The sequence below is a fragment of the Papilio xuthus genome, unplaced genomic scaffold (genome assembly GCF_000836235.2).
Source record: "Papilio xuthus unplaced genomic scaffold, Pxut_1.1 DF826923.1, whole genome shotgun sequence".
Lineage (NCBI taxonomy): Eukaryota > Metazoa > Arthropoda > Insecta > Lepidoptera > Papilionidae > Papilio > Papilio xuthus.
Window position 1 is genome coordinate 2,977,826 of NW_013531726.1, and position 21,001 is coordinate 2,998,826.

Below are 21,001 nucleotides of genomic sequence, written 5' to 3' on the forward strand. Positions count from 1 at the left end.
GCATAGTTATACTCCTACAACATGATCTATGAAAAATAAAAAACAATATATCATATCAACCTACTTACGAACTTTGTAATGCAATGTTTGATCCGCAAATTTTTTGTTGATGGAAAATAAAGAATTTTCCAAAATGAAATATGTTTTTGTATTTACCAAACTACATTCTTCATTGATACGTGTTTTAAAAAGGAAAAATTGTATCGAAAAATTTTGAAAACTGGTTATCAAATAGAAATTGTCGTTTTGCCCGAAGGCAAAGGTTCCGTTCCGATCCGTTTCACCAACATCGGCTGGATTGTTTTTATTTCTGTCGACCGTCGATTTAATCTACGAGTTGGACGTTCACTGCGAAACAAAATGTCTGTAAGGTAACTAAGTAACAATGTTCTTTTCTGCAAGAATGTCATAAAATATAAAAATTTACTTAAATTTCCGACAAAAGATACTAATTAAAATGATTTTCATGGCAGAATTTTTTAAGAGCTTTCATACTTTCGTTACTTTTCAATTCTTTAGACTGATTTTTCGATGTAAGTAATAATACTAAGGTGCTGAGCCTTTCTATGCTTAGTTTAAAAATTATAATACTATACTTTCTTATAACTTTACATTCGATATCTAAATACTTACAACCACGGAGGAGGAACTTTATGAAAAGAAAAGTTTCGAGACATTCATAAAAGGAAGTTTACGAGCCACGACAGTCATGCGATGGTTCCATTTGCAGGAATATCACGCAACTTCAGACGAACCTGCTTACACTTTCTACCTACTTATACCTCGATATACAACTAAGTAAACATTCTGTATTCAAACATAGTAAGAAAACAAAAAATAAACTCATGCATAGTACTTACGTCTTTCTTTTAATCATCATTTAACATTAGGTAAAATTTAAAAAAGGTAGAATACTGGTCACGTACTATTAGAAAAAAAACTAACAGTTTTTAATTTACATCAGATAAATAAGCCAATTTTATTCTCTTTTATCGCAAATTTCAGAAAAATCACACAGATTAACAAAATAATGACAGAAAAATAAACAAAAATGTATACCAATCAAAATATTTAAAAATATGTGTTACGGAAAAATACTGTAATAGTAAAGAATAATCGGCTTATAAATCGGCTGCAAAAGTGTTCATAAAACGGAACGCAAATAACATTTTTCTGTTTTGCTGTGGATCAAAGATTGTTTCCGTTATGTCGACCGCGCTGAAATTGCTCCGCCGCTATCGGTTGCCAATCTCGTCCGCCGCCGGACATTCGAAACACAAGTAAAAATATGCGTGACAATGTTTACATTTCTCGCTTACATTGTGAATGTTGGAACTTTAATGAGAAATTCTTACTTAAAATGACACCTCACTCACGAGTTTAATTGGTTCGTTTTAGACTTATTAACCAAGAAGTATGCAAACATCCTAATTACATAGAATTATCACTGACTGTATATACTACTCTAGCAACTTAAAAAGATTTATATGGAGCTAGTTGTCGCCCGCGACTTCCACAGCGTGAAATTATAGATGTTCAATATGATTTTTTCGATCTTATATACAGACTCCCTAATTTTATTAATATTTACATGTATAGATAATACAAGAGTGTATGTCCATGCCATGCCATGAAAAGTAAATGCACGGTATTTAGTTCTGAATTACGATTCTTGTTCATTTTGTTAATATTTATACATTGAAATCTTCTAAATGTTTAATTAATTAATAATGTTATTAGTACACTTTTATGAGTTTAACAGTTGTAACCCTTCTCAAAGGTACATAAGCTTATCCACTTTATTTTATTGTAGGTTGCAACACCGCAGGGGTTATGAGCCATATAATTGTGTAGACGGCTGGTAAATGTCGTACGTGTGTTAAGAATTTGACCTACTTCAGTCACTCAAGGCACCCAAGTCGTAACACTATCAACTAATAAAATTTTAATTCTGTACTTACAAAGAGTCTCACGATTATTATGCTTTCTACGATATACTTTCCAGATAAAAAGAAGTCTTTTTTTTAGTTGATATCTTTGTTGAGTTTATTTTCATCAAAGTTTTACAGATTTATGTTATTAAATCAAATTTGTAGATACACTTCGCAATGAACATAGCTCTAGTTCCACGATGATTAGTTGATTTTTATGTTAGATATTGTAACATCTATAAGCAAAAGTATATTCAGCCGAAAGTTTTGAGACACTCATAAACTATGCCTTACGAGCCATGAAAGTAATACAAAGTTCCATTTACAGCAACATCACGCGACTCTGACTGTAAATATCAACTGCTTAAAGATTTTCCAACTATTTTTAGTGGATATTTCAAGTTTATAAAGTAACAATTATTAATTTAGGAAACTTAGTAACTTATAATGTAGTAATCAATTAAATTAAATATATTTGAGCAAGGATTATTAGATCTTTAATATATATATATATTTTTGTAATCTTTATCCAATAATTCTGTAAGCCAATTCCAATTAAAGAATTAACAGTAAAACCTAAAGTAAAAACACCGCTAAATCTAGAGTTTCGAGCCATGTGCATTTCATGCAAAAAAGCTGGTATTTTTTTTTATTTTATCTAACAATATTTGAGCATTTTAGTGCTATAGTACAATAGCATGTTTTGTTAAAAAAATAACAAATCTGGAATTTGTAAAGTATACACGATAATCGTACAAGCCATAAAAATTCAACAAAATTTTAAAATGTTTTTGAATATAGCTTGTAAATACAATTAAGGAAAATCAATTAAACAGAAAGTTAAGAATTTTAATTAATTTTCCGTCTATAAACGCTACTCAAGTACAGATATCAATCACTATCAAGGTAATTTCCGTAATTAAAATCAAAGCGCGACAATACATGTTTGGCAATACAAGCATAAAATTGCAAAATCATTCTTATTTACGATGAATTTTCTGAGAGAACCATTGTTGATTGCATGGGCTTCGTTTATGGTATTATAATCTACATTTATTTTTTGTGTATAGCAAATAGAGTAAAATACTAACACTTCCTATTCTTCCAGGTCGTAATATCATGGGTCAATGCATTTGATGACACAGAACGAGTCAAAACTAGTAGGTAAAACAAGGGTGTTTTCTCTAAAGTGTTATTGTATCCATTGTTCCATTCGATAAAGTTTCTTACTATAAGCCATTTCTATTCAAATATGATAATCAGACTATTGAATCGCCATCCTACTATCAATATTTTAAATCCAATATTTCTTAACAACACGTCCAATTTTTAGTTGACCTTAATATCGGATTCGATCTAACATCCAATTCAGACGGAGTGCCATCACTAAAAATAAGACGTTTTGAAGGTAATTTATGTCATAAAATACTTTTTATATTTAATTTTAGAATTAAAAAACGAAACTAATATGATAACTAATTTTTTTTAAACAATGTGTGTATTTAATAATTTATTTGAACTTATAAAAATGAAGATACTTGTTTTATAATTAGTCGTAGCCAAAACTGGACTCGTATAGTTAGTACGTGAGTGTTGTTGTTTTCTAATTAATTTATGTTTGAATTTATTAGAGTTGTTAAGTTGTAAACGACTTGTAAATAGATACGCATTAAGACTGCCGCTCACTTCTCATTAAAACAACTGAAGTAAGTTCAACAACTTTCAAGTTTCAGTGAACACAATATTAGGTGACTTTAAGCGCATATCTTTAATCGACTTTGTCCCAAGTAGATTACACGAAGTTCATTTTGACCTTTGAAACAGTTATTATCGTTATTTTACTTATTAACATAACGACTGTCTCTTCTAAATGTTATTATATGAGCACATAAAGTACACATGAGTATTTAATATAACGCATATAATAATTTGGATTTAAAGCTAACAGAATTTTTTAGCTCTTAGCTTTTTAACACTTAGTTATGACAGTAATTTTATCAAACTCTAGCTGTTCGTTTGTACAATTTAATATGTATAAATAATACCAACCTTAATAAGCAATCAATGCGTGTCAATCTTAAGTTTACTTGTAAACTCGTTTTGTAAAAACCAAACACTTAAAGTTTTTGACACTTCTAGAAGGTAGCCGTACCTTTAGGTTGGAACCAAAACCGTCCGAACGAGCGGATTCAATAGAAAGTGAAGAAAAAGAGAAACCTAAGTTTAAAAAACGAGTACATAAACCAGGAACTGAGAGCAACGATGAAGAGTCAAGTAGTGGTAAGAACATTTTATTCATATTAAGTTGTAGAACATCCTTACAGCTACATACAATTAATTAAAACATTTTATAAATTACGCTTGGTACGCATATTTCAGAGTATGAAGGTGTAAGAAGTACGAAAGGTTTACGTGGAGAATATGAACCTGAAGGTTCGTACTATTTAATTTGTAATAAAAACATAATATAAGTAAGGACGACGTACACATGATAGCATAGCTAAATGTTTTTAATAATATAATATTTGTTCTCAGACATTCCAAAAGCACAAGAACCGTCTGATGACAGTGACGAAGGCTCAGGTAATTATTATTGTTTTCATTCTTTTACTTAAGTTTTAAACGTCGAATTAATAACAAAATATTGAATATTTTTGCAGATTAAACATCCGGAAACAGACAGTATGTAACAAAGTACCGAAGTGGCTTTTTGTCTTGTATAATACAGAAAAGAAATTATTATTAAGTTCTGTTTTATTTGACTCCCACTCTTATTCATGTTTTAAAGTATGTATATAAAAATTGTTGGATAAGGAAAAAGATAAAGTTATTAAAATTACATATATCTTTTGCCAAAAATATTTAACCATGCTATTACCAAATAAAAAAAGGTCTTGACAGACAGACAACAAAGTGATCCTATAAGGGTTCCGTTTTTTTCCTATGAGGTACGGAACCCTAAAAAGGAATAAAAAGCTTATTTCTTACGACAAAACAAATAATAACCATTGTTACTTTCTGCCTCTTTCTCCTACCTTACAATTTAAATTTAAGAATAGCAAAGAATAGATCGAATACTTCAATTAAAGGCAAGTAATTAATTAGTATGCATCGTACGTATTTTCATGAGCCTAGGCTGTAAAGACGGCGCCTCGGCGATGTTTTAAAGACTATTAGACGTGCCTCCTGGGCCGCGTTAAAACGAATAATTAAAAAAAACTTTTTAACATTTTGATCAAACTTCGATTTACAAAAACGTGTGTTAATAAAACTAATTATTATTTTTAGGTTACACATACCTACATTTTACCAGATTGCCTGAGAAACAATATTTTTCATAATGGCCAGCAAATTTTATAAGAAGTAAATTTTGAAGAATTAATAATTACGGACATAAATTATGACGTCATAGATTAAGAAAACTATAATTATGTCTAAAAAAAATAAAACATTATACAATGAGTACAAAACAAACAATGTAACGATAAATTTTGAATTCGGTATTGTGACATTGGTAAAAGGACGTGGCATACTTTATTATCGTAAAATATTAATTTAAATTATTGGTAGATCAATTGTTGAACATGTTGACAAAAGTGCTATAATATTGTAATATACTTTTACATTTCATATTTGCAGTTGAAAGAAGTTAATTAGCTTACCTTGGGATGGTCCATGCAACTTCGTCTGCAAAGAGGACAGCGGGAGTCTGCTTCCAGGCCGCGACCTTTAAAAGTCTGCGCCCAACATCCATTTTCTAAGATCAACTTTAAAATTTAATTTGAGTATTTAATTTCTTCTCAGTAATAAGTTTTGTCAAAAGATTTTAAGTTATATTCACATCCTTTTCACAATAATTTATTAATAGATTAATAAAAGTTTTCGTATTTTAATTATGACTTTCGACACTTAAAGCTAAAACAATAATTTGAAATTTCATTTATGTGAATGTAGGTACTTGGTATTAAAGAATACATTTTCTTACCTCACTTATCTACGTAGTTTAATAATTATTGATATTCCTGAAAACATAAAAAAATAAGTTATAGACAATAATATAATCTTACTAATACTATAAATGCGAAAGTTTATATTTATGTACCTATGTTTGTTAGAAGATATCTCCAGAACGGTTGAACAGATCTCGATGACATTTGGCACAGATGTAAACAATACTTTGAAAGAAAGCATAGATTACCCACTAAGTTTTTTTAAATACCGCGCGGGCAAAAGCAAAATATAAAATCAACCTTGAAAAAAAAATCAAGATTTTATATTGCAAGCACATCTCGCAATGCAGTTTATTAGCCTGTAGTTAGTTTACATTATTTTTTAATAGAATTAATTATGGTTATATTTATCGACTAGATAATAAAAGTTTACTCTTTTTACTGATATAGATTGGATACTCATCAGATATCAAAACAAAACATAAAAAAGACACTATTTCATTTAGTCTAAAAATAATGGACTCATTGCCAGACGGGTTAATTAGCTGACCTTTTGTCTACTGCAAAAAATTTGTTCGAAGAGTATAATTAGAAATAAAATGATTTTTTTTCTCCATCGATAAACAAGTAAATACTTAGAAAAGTACAGAACCGATTTTATAAATTGTTGCAACTCATAGAAATAACCTAGTATTCATTAACCAAACTTATTTAATAGCAATATTTAATATTTACAAATAGCCGTCATCTCTAAAGTCTGCTAAGTAATTGAGTCAAGGTGTTGTAAATGTTTACACTAATTAAGATTTAATTCCGTTCGGCTACAGACGTAATCTAAATTTTATTTAAACACGTTTTTCCAGATATTTTCCCATATTAACACTATAGCCACTCAATAAATATAACTGCTATATTTATTGAATTAACAAAAATACATTTACTTAACTTTTAGATAATTTTACGATACCTAAGCACTTAAGGCGGCACTGAGATGTCATTTCTCGGATCGTCGCGCGCCGCAAAATGCGAACGGCTTGTATTCACTAGAGATCAAAAAAAGAAAAGATTTAAAAAGAAAAAAGAAATGTTTTCCTCCAGGTTGTTTTTAAATGTTTTTTTTTTATACTTTGTTGTTTGAGACAGAAAGTAGAAGGATAAAACATTGTCAGTTTATTCTTATAGATTTCACAATAATAAAGGAATCACAATTATAAAATCATCTTTAGCTCTCAAACCTTGCACCGTATGAAGTAATATATCTTCATTCATTGTCCATAAGTTTGAAGTTACATACGATGAAGTCCCATTTTCTCAATGCATTTTGTGAGCTTCTCAAATATTTCTAATCTCTCTTTTCGAGACAACGATTTCCTAAACACTTTAATCAATTCGTCAACGGCTGCCCCAGACTTAATATCCCAATAGCCTACTGTTGACTTCTAAGAGTCAATGGATAAATTATTAGAAAAAAAAACATATGTTAATGGTCTTGATCTTGAAATAAATAGCACAATATCTGTATAGACTACGTATCCGTTACGCGAGATCAAAAGTTTTTACTTTCTACGATCATCGATTTTAGTCTCATTTTATCGAAGGAAGATAAAATCGAGAGTCGCCGTAGAAAAGCGTAAGATGTATTCAATATTAAAAAGGTAACATTACTCGAGAACGGTTATTTGAATCATTCAGTGCATAAAACTGGGCTCCCTATCCACTCCTTTTGGACGCACTCATGTGAAGGGAATGAATAATTCAAAAGCCGAGATTCCCACTTCGTTCAAATTTCACTTTAACTTCGGCTATTTGATTAGGCTCAAACTCCATTCCTGATTTTTATGCTATTGATTTTCAAAAGCGCTGGCATCCTTGAGAAATATAATAATATTAAATTGTAAACATATATAATGTACGTATATACTTGATGTTTTTATTAGGAAACGCAATAATGAAAAGATTTTTATTTCTTGAACGTTTGGTTAAAATATTAATGAAAATTAATCTCTTGTTAAATAGTAACAAACTCCAATAAAAACTAAGTTAATAGGACTAATTCATTTAGCTAAAATCTAATTTATTTAAGGTGTCGGACATCGATATCTCAAAATGCAAATTAACAGAGACGGCAATAGAAATTCTGAGAGTTTCTTGCTGTCTCTAAACTTATAATTGAATCTCAAATCCTTAATTGAATAGCAACAGTTAAAGCCGTGATAACTTATTCCCAGTAATTACATAGCTTACAAATCAGACGTTCTTATATTATGTAAACTGATATTTTCTACGAAATACTAAGATTTAATCGTTATAAAAATAAAATATGCGCCTCTTAGTAAAAAAATGATCTTGGAGTTGCATGGTAGTCAAATGAAAAATTACTCTCAGGCGCTGAATATTATTAAGTCCATTTTCTTCTTCAAAAACAGAAATTGCATTATAAAATAATATTTAACTGGATAACGCAAAGAAAGAAATTATATTTAACTAAGAACAAATACAGTAATTGACAACACGATTTCGAATTGGATCATTATTTTGTAATATGATACATAATGAATTGGCAAATATCCAATATAGATGTAGAAGCAATACAATTAAGAAATTCAAATTGAATAACGAAAACGATTCATAGGTTCCACCGGATCAAGCTTATACTTTTAAGTACAGGAATCAAACAATAAATAGAACCAACTAAATTACTTCCTACACCCGTTTTTCACCATGCGAACATTAGCTATCTGTTGTTATCCTACTTTGTTTGCTATTCTCAGTATACTCTTATATACTCTTTGGACGCAACCGTAATTGTTTATGGAATACTTCATCATAAGAAATTTTAATTACAATTGGTTTTTAGAAATAAAACATAGTTTTTAATTTTAAAAAATTGTGTGACGAAATTATCAATTTTATATGTATGCTGTGAACACTCTTGTTGCCTTTGACTTTGGAGTTTGACAGATGTTGAGATAAAAACTAAAACTAATATTTACGAACGTAAATATTCCTATCAATTTGTTAATACATTTTTTGAAACGTTATTTGTTCCATTAAAATAGTTAAATATCATTAAAATGTCTTAAAAGTGATAAAGAGAGAAACACAACTATTTTCGTAATGACAACTGTTTGTTTTGATATCTGGTGTGTATTGTGATATTTATTTTGAATCAATGTTATAAGCTTCTAATCAAAAATGGAAGGTGGACAGTGGAGGAACAGCATTATAAATCAATTGCAGTCAAGAAATAAAAGGGAAACAGCAGCATTTCAAGACATTATAGCCTTTCGTAAGTAACATAACCTATACTAGGTTCCTTTGTCTAATATTGACATTGTATGCCGTTTATAATTATGTAAACTTAATGAGGTATCACATTTTAATACCTACAATGTACAAAATGATCTATCACCTAAGGTAATCGTTATTAACTCTTGTAATCCACTGATACATACTAAACATTTATAAACTTTAAAAAACATTTAATTGTATTCTTATTATTCAATTAAATATTTCATAAGAATTATAATAAGTTGTGTAGTTTAACTGTAACTAGTATTAAAAGATTTCTAAGTCTTCTTTCTTTATTCTTGCTCGAAATTGTATGCTTTTCAGAGAGCAGACTGTTTGATAATGTTAATACATTGAAAAATGAAAATCTACAGTTGCAATTACTTAATGAGAGAATTCGTTACACAAGCACTGAGAGTGTACTTTCTAACACAGGTTAGTAAAATAATTTTATTTGTATACTTTTATTGGTATTATTTTATTACTACAATGACAGTTATTTACATGGATTAAGAAAGAAATCAACCAATGGATATAGTTACATATTATATAGAGATCCCATAACAGATGTAATTCATCGGATGGGCAAAAAGTCTCAATTCTGATGCCTCTTAAATTCTCATACCAAGAAAAATTTTTGCAAAACATTGTCCACATAAATATAAAATAATCAGTTCCTTTGGGTTTTATTTATAAATATATGAAAATGTTTTTCCACTTCAAACTTTCAAACAAGTATTTTATGTAAGGTCTAGAGTTAAAAAGCACCATAAAATTTAATCAATTGTTGTAAGTATTATATGAATAATTAATTGTTGGAAATATGAAACAATGATAACATATACTGTTTGTATTTCTCAACAACCAATAAGAACGAAAATATTATTAATTACGATTACTATTAAATTAAACCTCTATTTTCTTTTACTTTAAAGCAATATCTTTTGTACTAAATTTCAGGAGGTGCCAGTAATGAAAGAATACAAGCTTTAGAACAAAAAATATTAGCACAACAAGAGGAATTAACTTCATTACACAGGCGTCGGGGAGAGAGCGCACAGCAAATAATAACTTTGAATGCAAAAGTACATGAGCAAGAAAAGAGTCTACAGGCAAAAGATATAATGTGAGTACAATTTTATATTCTCCTGAAGGTTTGTTATTGGCTTTAGCATGTCTATCGAATTTGTGTAATCATAAATTTCATATATGAGCCAAATCAATTAAATTATAATACTATAAAAAAATGGATAAATAGTTTGATTGTTTACCAGATATTTTAATCTGTTGCAAATATGGACCAGACTTTCAAAGAAGGCAGCTACCTATCAATAAATTAACAAAAAATGTAATGTTTCACTAATAATTGCTTAGTAAGTGTAAAGCACTCTGCTAGTTTACTAATTTCATTTGATTAACTTTAATGTTTAGCTTTTATTTATGAACCTGAGTTTGTGTTTGAAAAAAAAGTGGCCCCTAATTACTTTATAATAATTTCATATCTTTTGTTGTCATAACAATGATGTAACCTTGTGTTTAATTTTGTTTATAATCATAATAATGAAATTACAAGCCTCCGTTTACATTTGAATAGGACAAGTATATACAGTTTTGTTGTGTTAAATTATTTAATTTATTATATTAGTAATGAATCCTTATCTTGTGCAGCTTTAAGATAAATTAAACGGCCAAAGAAATCAGCAACTTTTATTTATGTGGCAATGGAGCATATATTTTGTAGTTACTTTTATACCAAAGGATTATCATTCAAATAAGATTCTTCCGCTGAAATGGATGCAATATATATTAATTATTGATAGGAACTTAAGTTCATTAAAATTGTACTATAATAAGTTCTACTTATTTATATAAATATGTGTCCTCTTTTAGAATTTCAGAAAACACTGCATTAATAGCATCATTACGAGCTGAAATCCAGTTGTATGAAACAAACATGTCCGAGTTACAAGGACTCAATCAAGTTATAAGAGATGAGTACCAAGCGCTACAAATAGCTTTATCGTCTGTGGAAGATAAATTAAGAAAAGCACAGGTAAGAAAAACAAATGTATTATCTATTTTTTTAATAGAAGCCAGTGATTGGCCACAATCCCACTTAAGGTTAAGAAGTAAAGTGATGTTATTATTAAACTGTCAATATGCGATCTTTTTTTTTCGATTGTAATTAAATACAAGTATTATCAAATAAATTAAAAAAAATTTGACTCTTAAAGTGTCTATATTGAAAATTTTGAGAATTTTGTAAAAGATTTTTGTATTCAAAATATGAAATACGAGAGCAAATATCTTTTAAAAAAGTTCTCCTGAATTTAGAAAAACCATAAATATTAAAAAATCTACAAAAATCTACTTTAAATAATTTAATAAAATTAATAACATATTCCAAATACTAAAATTCATAGTAGACGGTTGTTTACGTGTTAAAATTATTTTTGGCATAGCAATGTGTTTACAATTAACACGGCCCACACAATAGTGTAACGAGATTAATACAAAAGTCAATTGTGTATTCCTCACCTAATACATAATCATAAACGTTCCGTCGTTCCCGTTTGCTCACAACGTCGCTCAAGACGCCTAACCCACTGGAACTTCAAATTTTTATTGCATCATTGGAGTTATGGCAGTTTGCCAACACTGAGGATTTGTCCATCAGATTCAGTATGATTCTTATTGCATATGTATAGAAATTGTCGAAATTTTCCACCAGTAGGTAGGTCGAATTCGGTTTGATCTATTTTTAGGTTAGGACGAAAATATATCAATAATTTGACGATAAAATTAGACAAATATGATTACAGTATGCTTGATGAAATACATATCACCGTCAATTCATTGGTTTGGATTTGTGATGAAGATGTAAATAGGTTTATGTATCTCATTCAAGCCATCTCGGACAAACCATTTTATACAGACAGTTTTATGTTGACATTAATTTTTAATACAAAGTGTTATAAATAAGGTACCTGTATACAAAAATAATTAAATACACTAAAGTAATTTGAATGTCTTTATTCTTTTTATGTGTTAATAGGTCTAATCAGTATAACTATAATTGGATGAGGTTAATAACATCTGTTATAAAATAGATGTTTAATTCCATTAGCGCGTTAGTTAACGATAGTTTTAGTGCCGTAAAATGTAACACCCTGTATCTTTTACGACTCTCATGTGATTATCGTTACGTGTATCAATGTTTATGCATAGGCGTGGAATACGGACACACTGTATAATTTCACAAACAGCGTTCAGTCGCAATTTTGTTACCATAGTGTGCATCACTTCGGGATACATTTTTTTCTGTGTTTTTCTCTGTGCTATTTTAGTATCTATGGAAATGCGTAAACGGGTAATGATATTTTAATAGTGAAAAATTATTATATTTATTTGCAATTGATATGTGAGTTTTTCTTTTCAGGATGAAAATCGATCTTTAGTTGAACGTCTTATTAAATATAAAGCTAAAGATGCGGACAAAATGAATGAAGAAAATGAACATTTTCTAAAGTGAGTTTTTATATTTATATATGAATATTAATCGCACCTGTCTCTAACGATACTGACATTTTCAATGTGCTTGTAATATTAAATTGTATTTTAACTTGATACAAAAATATCTTACCTTGGTTATGTAAAAATATTGCTATATTAAGCTTTCTTTGACAAAATTTTTACTTGCACATAGATTATATATTTTATGTCTGCGTGGGGCATTTGGTTCATTGACATACTTATTTAAATTAGTAGTTGTTTTATATTAGTGTATGTTGCTAAGCATTGTAGATTTCAATATGAATTAAATGCTATAAAAATGCACAGTAGACATTTTTCATTTGTCATGTATTGGAAGATTTAAATTGTTTGTGATTTAACTTTAAAAAATTGTTCTAAATTAAGTTTGGTTTATGGATACATAACAAATGATAAAAGCTATTTTGTGTTCACAATATATTAGATATAGTAATTGATATGTGTTTGATAGAGTGGGTTTTTGCGTGAATTAAGAGCTTGCATAAGTATTTGTGATTTTTTGTTTGCTTTTTTTTTGTTTTTAATTTCTTCAACAGGTCAAGCAACCCTACCGCGTTTTTCATCAACACCTTTGGTAGAGTTAGTTTCGGGTGAGTTTGATATAATGTGAATGAGGATGTGGTGGTTTTAAGGCATTGTGGCGTTTGTAGGGCTGACATTGATTTACTTCTCCATGGTAAATTACCCAAATACCTTCCCTTTGTTTTAACTGCACTATGGTTCTTTGGACTCTGTGTTTCTACCCTCATTGTTTTTTAAATTCGAATGGGTTCTCCTTTCCTTTATTTTGCAGTTTGATTTGCTCATAACTGTAGTTTTGTACCCCCTTTATTAATATGTTTCTAAATGATTTGATTTTGTTTGACATAACAATTGCACCTGTCTTAACATTACCTTGTTGATTGAATCCATTATGTACCCGTTGATTCATTAATCGTATATTTATATACAATACGAGTATATATTCATTTTAAAGGAACTAAATATTCACTTTTTATTTCACTTTGATTATTCACGGTTGTCTTTAACCTCCATCCTAAATTTAAAAGTAAAAAAGAAAACATATTCACTTGGACTAAATGATCTGTGTTTTTAATTATAGCCTTTTACCTTATACCAAAATATGATCTTACTAATGCATAATTCACCTGTATGGATTTCCTAAAATAGAATGCATTAAGTGTTAATATAACTTTAAATTTATGCATTTGGACTCTCAGATTTATAGCTGTCTGGATTTGCGCGTTTCCACAATTTCGTTTTATCGCTCGCATCAATCTAGTTGAAAAGATTTATATATTTCCGGCTTATATAAATACGCTACAGGCTTATGTTTGAAACGGAGATGCTTTAATGTGCATGCTATCTTTAGACTTTGGTTGTAAGTAGTGAAAATAATCTTCATTCAAAACATAGGACCTACCGATATATAGGAATCTTCTTTGAACATTGTGATAGTTCTCCATTTCATTGAATATTTGTGAGCGTTTACTGTCTCACTATTTATATCATAAAATATTTATAAAATAATGTTATAAAAATGATGCAATTGTTTTTTCCTTTCCGTTTATTTCTATGGTTAGAAGGACGTTAAAAATTGATTTACTACTGCGTTTACGACATAGTTATCAGAGCGATGAGTAAACATGTAAAAAAGTTACTACTAGAAATATTATAATAGGTATCCTGCCGTCTACAATACTTTAATAAAGTATGTAAAAATGTATGTAGGATAAACTAAAAATTACGTAGATTGAAGATATTCTATGAATATATAAATCTTGCGTATCCTTAAATATGATATGGGACAGAAAGAAATGGTTGAAACATTCGTTGAAATTTGCATGGCCTTATTTTTTTAATTTCAGCATATTGTGATTGGCAGCACGTTGAAGCTTTTATTGCGCTGATTGAATGAATCGCTAATCATGGTTGTATGGAACTCAAAAAAGCTGTTACGCTAAATTGTATAACAAGAATTTTATGTCAGTGTTGCTTCTTTTAGGAAGAAAAGTGACAAAGTCCGCAAGGAATTGGAAGACGCTGCGAGAGAGGGTAGTAGTAGAAGTAGCGGTGGCTCCGGAGGTTCTAATGAGGAAAAAATTATGGATACTATTCATTACTACACGTCGATTTTGCCTACCAAAGTTAGCTTGAGATTTGTGAGTATCTTTGCAGTTATTTGTGAAGTAATTTCTTAGGGTAGTTATATTCTATATTTGAATATTAACAAGTTTATTTTAATATAAAGGACGCTCACGATGGTGAAGTGAATGCAGTCAAATGGAGTCCAACAGATAGAATATTAGCAACAGGAGGTGCGGATAGAAAAGTTAAATTATGGGATATGTCAAAAAGTAAGTGCTCTCAACACACTCGACGTATTTACCCTTGAGGTTTCAATACGAATTACAGACTATTATATCTATCGTTTTGTCCTAGTAGGTGTAGTGGAAAGCAGAGGTGCTTTAGTGGGGTCTAACGCGGGTGTGATGTCGGTGGACTTCGATTCAACAGGCGCGTACATCGTGGGCGCGTCCAATGACTTCGCGAGTCGTGTGTGGACGGTCGGTGATCAGCGGTTACGGGTGAGTCGAAAGTATTATTAGAGCCCTTTTCCACTTAGCGGGTAATCACGCAGCTTCGCGCAGTTGTCATTTTGTATAGCAGTTGTGGCCGCTCCAGTAGACATAAGACAACGAAAGGCGGTCGCTGGTCTAGTCGCGAAGTGGAAATAGGAGCTTATACTTTGTTTCTATACTCTACTACTACTACTCACAACGATCACAATGGTCACTAGATCACAATGGTTATTAAGTTATTGAAACGAGATATTAAAGACTGTCGTGTTTTGCGTAGCTATATTTAATGCAATATGTGGATACATACATTAATCAGTTTCTTACTTACTATATTACTAGTTAAATTTATGCCCAATTTATGTATATGTTTTTTCTTTAATAAATATAGAGTCGATACAAAGTAGAGTTGGGCTTTATAAGTAGCAGATGAGAAACCGGCTCATATTACCTTATCTGACGTATATTAAAACATCGCGTATTCCATATTCATTCTCTGTAAAGAATTATAGTTCTAGTGTGTCAATAAGAATAAGATTGAATACCTCGTTATCAGTAATCGAGCCTCGGTTTTGGTCCTTTTTTGAACACTGAAGACATCAATTTTATTTTAACGACAGCTTACTCATTCGCGACATTGTATTTTACAGTTAAGTTTATTAAGGACCTTCGACATAAATGCTAATTTGTCACACCAGCGGACAATGCAATTTACAAAAAAAACGGTATCGCAATGCACGTGCAGCTCATTCGATTTGAAGTGGCCTTTTTTTTTGTAAAAACTCGACCCAGATGACAAAAGAAAGTATGCTAAAACATGTTTTAACGACATGATTCAAGTGGAAGTAATTTATTTTGTACATTGAATGTTTACAACACCGTGCTACACAAAATATTTGCACGTTTTCTTTGAATCCAGATCCGCGAAAGTCTGTTTTTTGTTTGTTTTGTTTTTAATTTCACTGTCACCGATTTTGTTGTTGTTGTTGAATGCCGACATGCTGGTTGTTTTTTTTATAAAAATAGATTTGCCTGTAACAAGACATAAAACGCCAAATTTTTGAGCGATTTCAAAGTAACAATATCTAAATACAAAGTTAACACAACAGATAATGCTCAAGCATTCCTATTTGGTGCAAATTCACACACGACTAACATAAACGTTGACTTCCTTCAAAGAAAATAACTAAACGGTCTAGCGTTATAGAATAGTGAGAGCTATTATCATTCAATGGTTCGAAGAAAGCTGTTACAGCTTAAGGAAAATATTATTAAGCTACATGTTTATTGTTAACAAATAATGACATAATCCGTCAGTCGGGATAATAAAGTCGAGCCGGGGCGAGGCACCGACTTGGGGATGGGGCGTGGCCGACGAACACGACCGCTATTAGTGCGTCGTTAACTCGCGCGTCGTGACCCTCCTCTGATTTCCGATGCGCGGCGACTCGTCTCGTTTATCGCTCATATTACTATTTGTATTGGACATTTATTGTTTATTTTTCAGGTGTTGGAAACACGGAATAATTTATTCCATTTTTTATTAATTTAAAGATTCGCTATCTTTGTGCATTTTAATTCAACTTGTAGACAGAACGTTACAAATTATGTGTCATATTACATAGAAAGTCAGACGCTACAAACCTAGTTATCTTTCGATACTGTAGCTGATGTTACATTTTAAATATGTTATTGCAATCAACGATTTTTTTTTAAACTTTAATTCGATTAAAAAGTGCACTCACACATTTTATTGACAAACAGTTCTAGGTTGTCTTCTCTATAATTTCCTAGCAGATGTTAATATTAGCAATGATTTAAGGCTTAGATATTGTTTTAAGCAACATTGATGAAACAAAATACATAACGTGCAATGATTCCTGTATGTCTGGGCTCAACGACTTGTCATAATTCTCGCTCATCGGAGGTAATTCACCGCATCGTCGTGCAATTATGTAGGCTAAGTGATTTAAAATCATACATCGACGCGACTTCAATACCTGACTACTGCAGAACTACATTCCGCACCTTTTTTTCATAAGTGACCATCGACAATGATTAGCCCTTGACAGCTCTGTAGTTCACTTGTCAAAGTAATTGACATAATAGGTCTAGGTTTTTATCTATTTTTATTTCTCATGTCATTTGTATTAAGCAACGTAAAAGTAGGTGTATTTATTTGCTAGTTTTGTAATCATTTGGACCCAAAAAAAATTAAAGTTTGATATGAATTATTTAATTTAATAATTACACCCAAATTACGTGACCTTGTTTGCATACCCTCTGTCAATATCAGTAGACCTTTCTATATCGATAATCTCCAACTCTGAGTATTTTTGTATCCAACAAATATTTATTTTGGCTGTAAATATATTTGTATACGCTTCATGTCCTCGGAACTGCATTGGGAAATTTCTACGTTTTTAACGCGTTTTCATTAAATTGGATCTAAAGAAGTGATGATAAAAATAACACATTAATGTTTCGCTGCAAATACTAAAAGTGTACGTAAAGAGTCGTTACAAATAACCAGGAAATGATAATATAAGTTGTTTTATGTTTCGCGTTATAACTTTGAATAGATTAGGTGTCTTTATATGTCAGTTTAATACCGAAAATCTTAGGAACATCCCGTTGTTTTTATTTGAAAACATCAAAACACAATTAACATTAACGGCGCGATTATGCTAATAGCCTGCCAGTAATGACATTAATATGGAACGAAATTTCTCTGCCCAAGTGGGCGCTAAGTGATTCCATTATATTAATTAATAAAAGTTCATCCTACATAGCTTTTTACTTACTTTTGGCATTATAAAATTTTGGGTCGATGGCGTTCTTTTATATATCGCAGTTATCGATGCAAAAACGCTTGAAATCTATTAAAACTCTAAAATAAGGTTACTGTACCCAGAAATATCTACGTTATTGAATATTTGCCTAAGCTTTTCGCCTTAGTAAAAACATAATTTTCAATTTAAATTATTTATTTTTTGATCAAACTTGAACATATTCAAATACATAAAATTAGTCTTATTAATACTTAATTTAAATAGATAGCATAATAAGGAATAGAATAGAAAGTAATAAATCGCATTTAGTATTATTTTTGTTCTATCAATTAACTATCCCATCTTTGTCAACAAGACTTGTATTATTTATATGACTGGTGCTTTTGTAACATTAATTCACGAGCAATGATAAACAATGTTCGTAAACAATTGGTCGAATATCGGAATCAGATCGTGACCGTAGCAGGTTAGGGTATAATGTGAGACGTGAAATCAAACGGTAGATAAGCAAATTGTCCGATACAAGAAGATAAATTCAGTGTTTCATACGGTCCAACTGGAAACTGTGCCATTGAAATTAAATGCAAAATTTACTGCCATTGTTAATCTGACTACTAAGTTCGAATCGTGATCAGAAACAACTGTCCAACGATCAATATGTCTCGATATACGCACGTTGACAATAAGAGATTAGCAACCGTATTGGCTTTGTAAGTAAAACTTATAATCGTCTTCAGCTGGTCATTAAGATAGCATTTTTTAACAAAAAGGTTTATTTCATTATTAACATTTAAACCTTGCATTGAGCGTGTAATAACATTTCGGACTCAACCAAATTATCTACTGGTAACATCGAACTAACTCTGAGTGGAACTTACATTTCCTTGTGATAATTAGTTCTGCGTGACCACGACCACCAACAAAGATTCCTCTACAAGTAAGCAGACAAATTGCACCACGAACATCCGTAAATGGAATAATCAGGCGAAAGCCATTGTAAACTTGTCTACTTAGCTTTTTTGTACACGAATGTTTATTTGTAAATTTAAAGCTGAAGTCCAGCCTACTTTTAAAACGTTATAATAGTGTTGTACGGCAATATAGCGTGTACCCAAAATACATGTATATGACACTTTTACGTCTTTGTTATAATCTAGAGCAATGATTTACTATCATGCTAATATTTTTAATACGAATGTTGAGATGGATGTATGGATGTTTCTTTGAAGGTATCTCCAGAACGGCCGAACGGATCTGGATTGTTTTTTAGTGCCGCGCAGACGGAGTTGCGGGCGACAGCTAGTATAAACAATAAAGATATATAGTCAAATAACACATTTTTTTCATTTAATATCGTTATTGTTGTATTTATCAACAAACTGTTGTGGGCTTTGCCTTACTTGGAAACTTGTCATCAAACGGAAAGTTGCCGAAAGGGATTATTTTCCACTAAGGTATTGTCCTCGTTACTTTCCATTCCCAGTGAAAGTATGCGCTAGTTTGTATCAAAAAGGCTTGTACCCGAGATTTACCACAACAATGTCGTTGTCGATGTATTCACTGCGATCTGCTTTTACTTTGCACATTGTGGCTAATACTCGTTTTATTATTTTGTTGATTTATATTTTATATCAACGTATCAAGTTATATGCATTTGCTTTATTAAATTTTCATATGTCATATTTGCATATGGTAACATTTTATTTTCTATATATAGAATATATACTCTAGAAAAAGTTAATGGAATATATATGGCATATTTATTTAAATAGTTATGAGACTTATTATGTTTTTTTGTATCAAAGACACCAAGAAAAAAAACCTAAGAATATTATAAGTGTAAAACAAATAGTTTACATAAACAACTTGAACTTTGTGTCAACTAATTACCAACGCTATGATTTATAATTGATTCGCTGTCATTAAAACTTAATAAATCACCATTTAATTCCATCAATAAATTGATTTTCCTACCCTGAACCATAATTCTAAATTATATTAATGGTCTTTATCGACTTATAATAACTTGATTTGAACGTTCCCATAAATCATTGTTTTAAGAACACATGCTCCTTTTGTATTTACAATAAATCCTGCATCCGTAGTGGTCAAGGATTAGCTCTGTGAATAGATAGTTACCGTCGGTAATATTTCATTTGTGTCTCGATGCCGCATGTTAGATACGACCTTTAACTATTCGTTCTGTATCGACGGAACAAGATCACATAAACGAGGCGATATTATCGAGCTCTGCGATTGCTTGTACTTGTCTGGCTATCTGAAGGATGTGTGACCTGTGACCTATTTGGAATAATATTTACGATAAAACACCGTGTATTTGACCCCGAGTACTTTTTAATAAGAAAAAGACAATGTTGTACCGGGTTCAAGCATCTCAGGAGTGGTAATATACAAAGAAATGATTATAACAATGGTATATTATGTTTCATATGTATCTTGCAATTCGAAACTTTTTACATGAAATTCCTATGTTTATGAATATTGTTATGGGTAAGATTATTGTATATTATTTTATAGTGTCTTGGAGATTTCCTGGTTGTCGCGTCGTCGCCCCGATGCAATAAAATAAAACAAAAGCTCCGCTATGTGTGGTCTGAGTTGTATTTGTGTTCGTGTTATATTTGTTGTATTGGAGTTGAAAAACATAATTCCATACCTTCCTATTCCTTTGTAATAGTATAAAAAACGTGAAACTACATCGTTTTATAAAAAGGAACAAACCGTACAGTGCACAATTCATCCTATTACATATTCTCTTTATTGTTAACACGTCAACCGCCGGAAATTGTAATAACATTTTATGAATTGTAAAATATTTTATTTCCCTTACAATTTTGCATTCGATGTCCTTTATTGCATCAAAAGCGAATTCACATAGTTCACAA

At 30.6% G+C, this 21,001-nt stretch overlaps 2 protein-coding genes across 5 annotated transcripts in view; both read left to right on the forward strand.

Moving 5' to 3' along the window:
* Window positions 1-2,840: 2,840 nt before the first annotated feature.
* On the forward strand, window positions 2,841-4,596 carry LOC106122329 (uncharacterized). Its single transcript, XM_013318269.1, has 7 exons — window positions 2,841-2,968; window positions 3,040-3,091; window positions 3,265-3,339; window positions 4,071-4,211; window positions 4,311-4,364; window positions 4,467-4,514; window positions 4,592-4,596. The coding sequence occupies exons 1-7, from the start codon at window positions 2,921-2,923 to the stop codon at window positions 4,594-4,596; spliced, it is 423 nt and encodes a 140-aa protein (XP_013173723.1). The 5' UTR covers window positions 2,841-2,920.
* A 4,231-nt stretch (window positions 4,597-8,827) lies between these two features.
* Atg16 (Autophagy-related 16) overlaps window positions 8,828-21,001 on the forward strand; it is a 127,988-nt gene continuing 115,814 nt past the window's right edge. Inside the window, exons 1-9 of one of the 4 annotated variants that reach the window (XM_013318424.1) lie at window positions 8,828-9,170; window positions 9,497-9,607; window positions 10,133-10,298; window positions 11,063-11,225; window positions 12,612-12,700; window positions 13,261-13,314; window positions 14,730-14,886; window positions 14,976-15,081; window positions 15,170-15,312. In XM_013318424.1, coding sequence (XP_013173878.1) covers window positions 9,077-9,170; window positions 9,497-9,607; window positions 10,133-10,298; window positions 11,063-11,225; window positions 12,612-12,700; window positions 13,261-13,314; window positions 14,730-14,886; window positions 14,976-15,081; window positions 15,170-15,312 — 1,083 coding nt within the window. In that variant the 5' untranslated portion in view covers window positions 8,828-9,076. Of the gene's footprint in view, window positions 9,171-9,496; window positions 9,608-10,132; window positions 10,299-11,062; window positions 11,226-12,611; window positions 12,701-13,260; window positions 13,315-14,729; window positions 14,887-14,975; window positions 15,082-15,166; window positions 15,313-21,001 lie in introns of all 4 variants that reach the window. The other 3 variants (XM_013318423.1, XM_013318425.1, XM_013318426.1) reach the window with 3 other exon arrangements.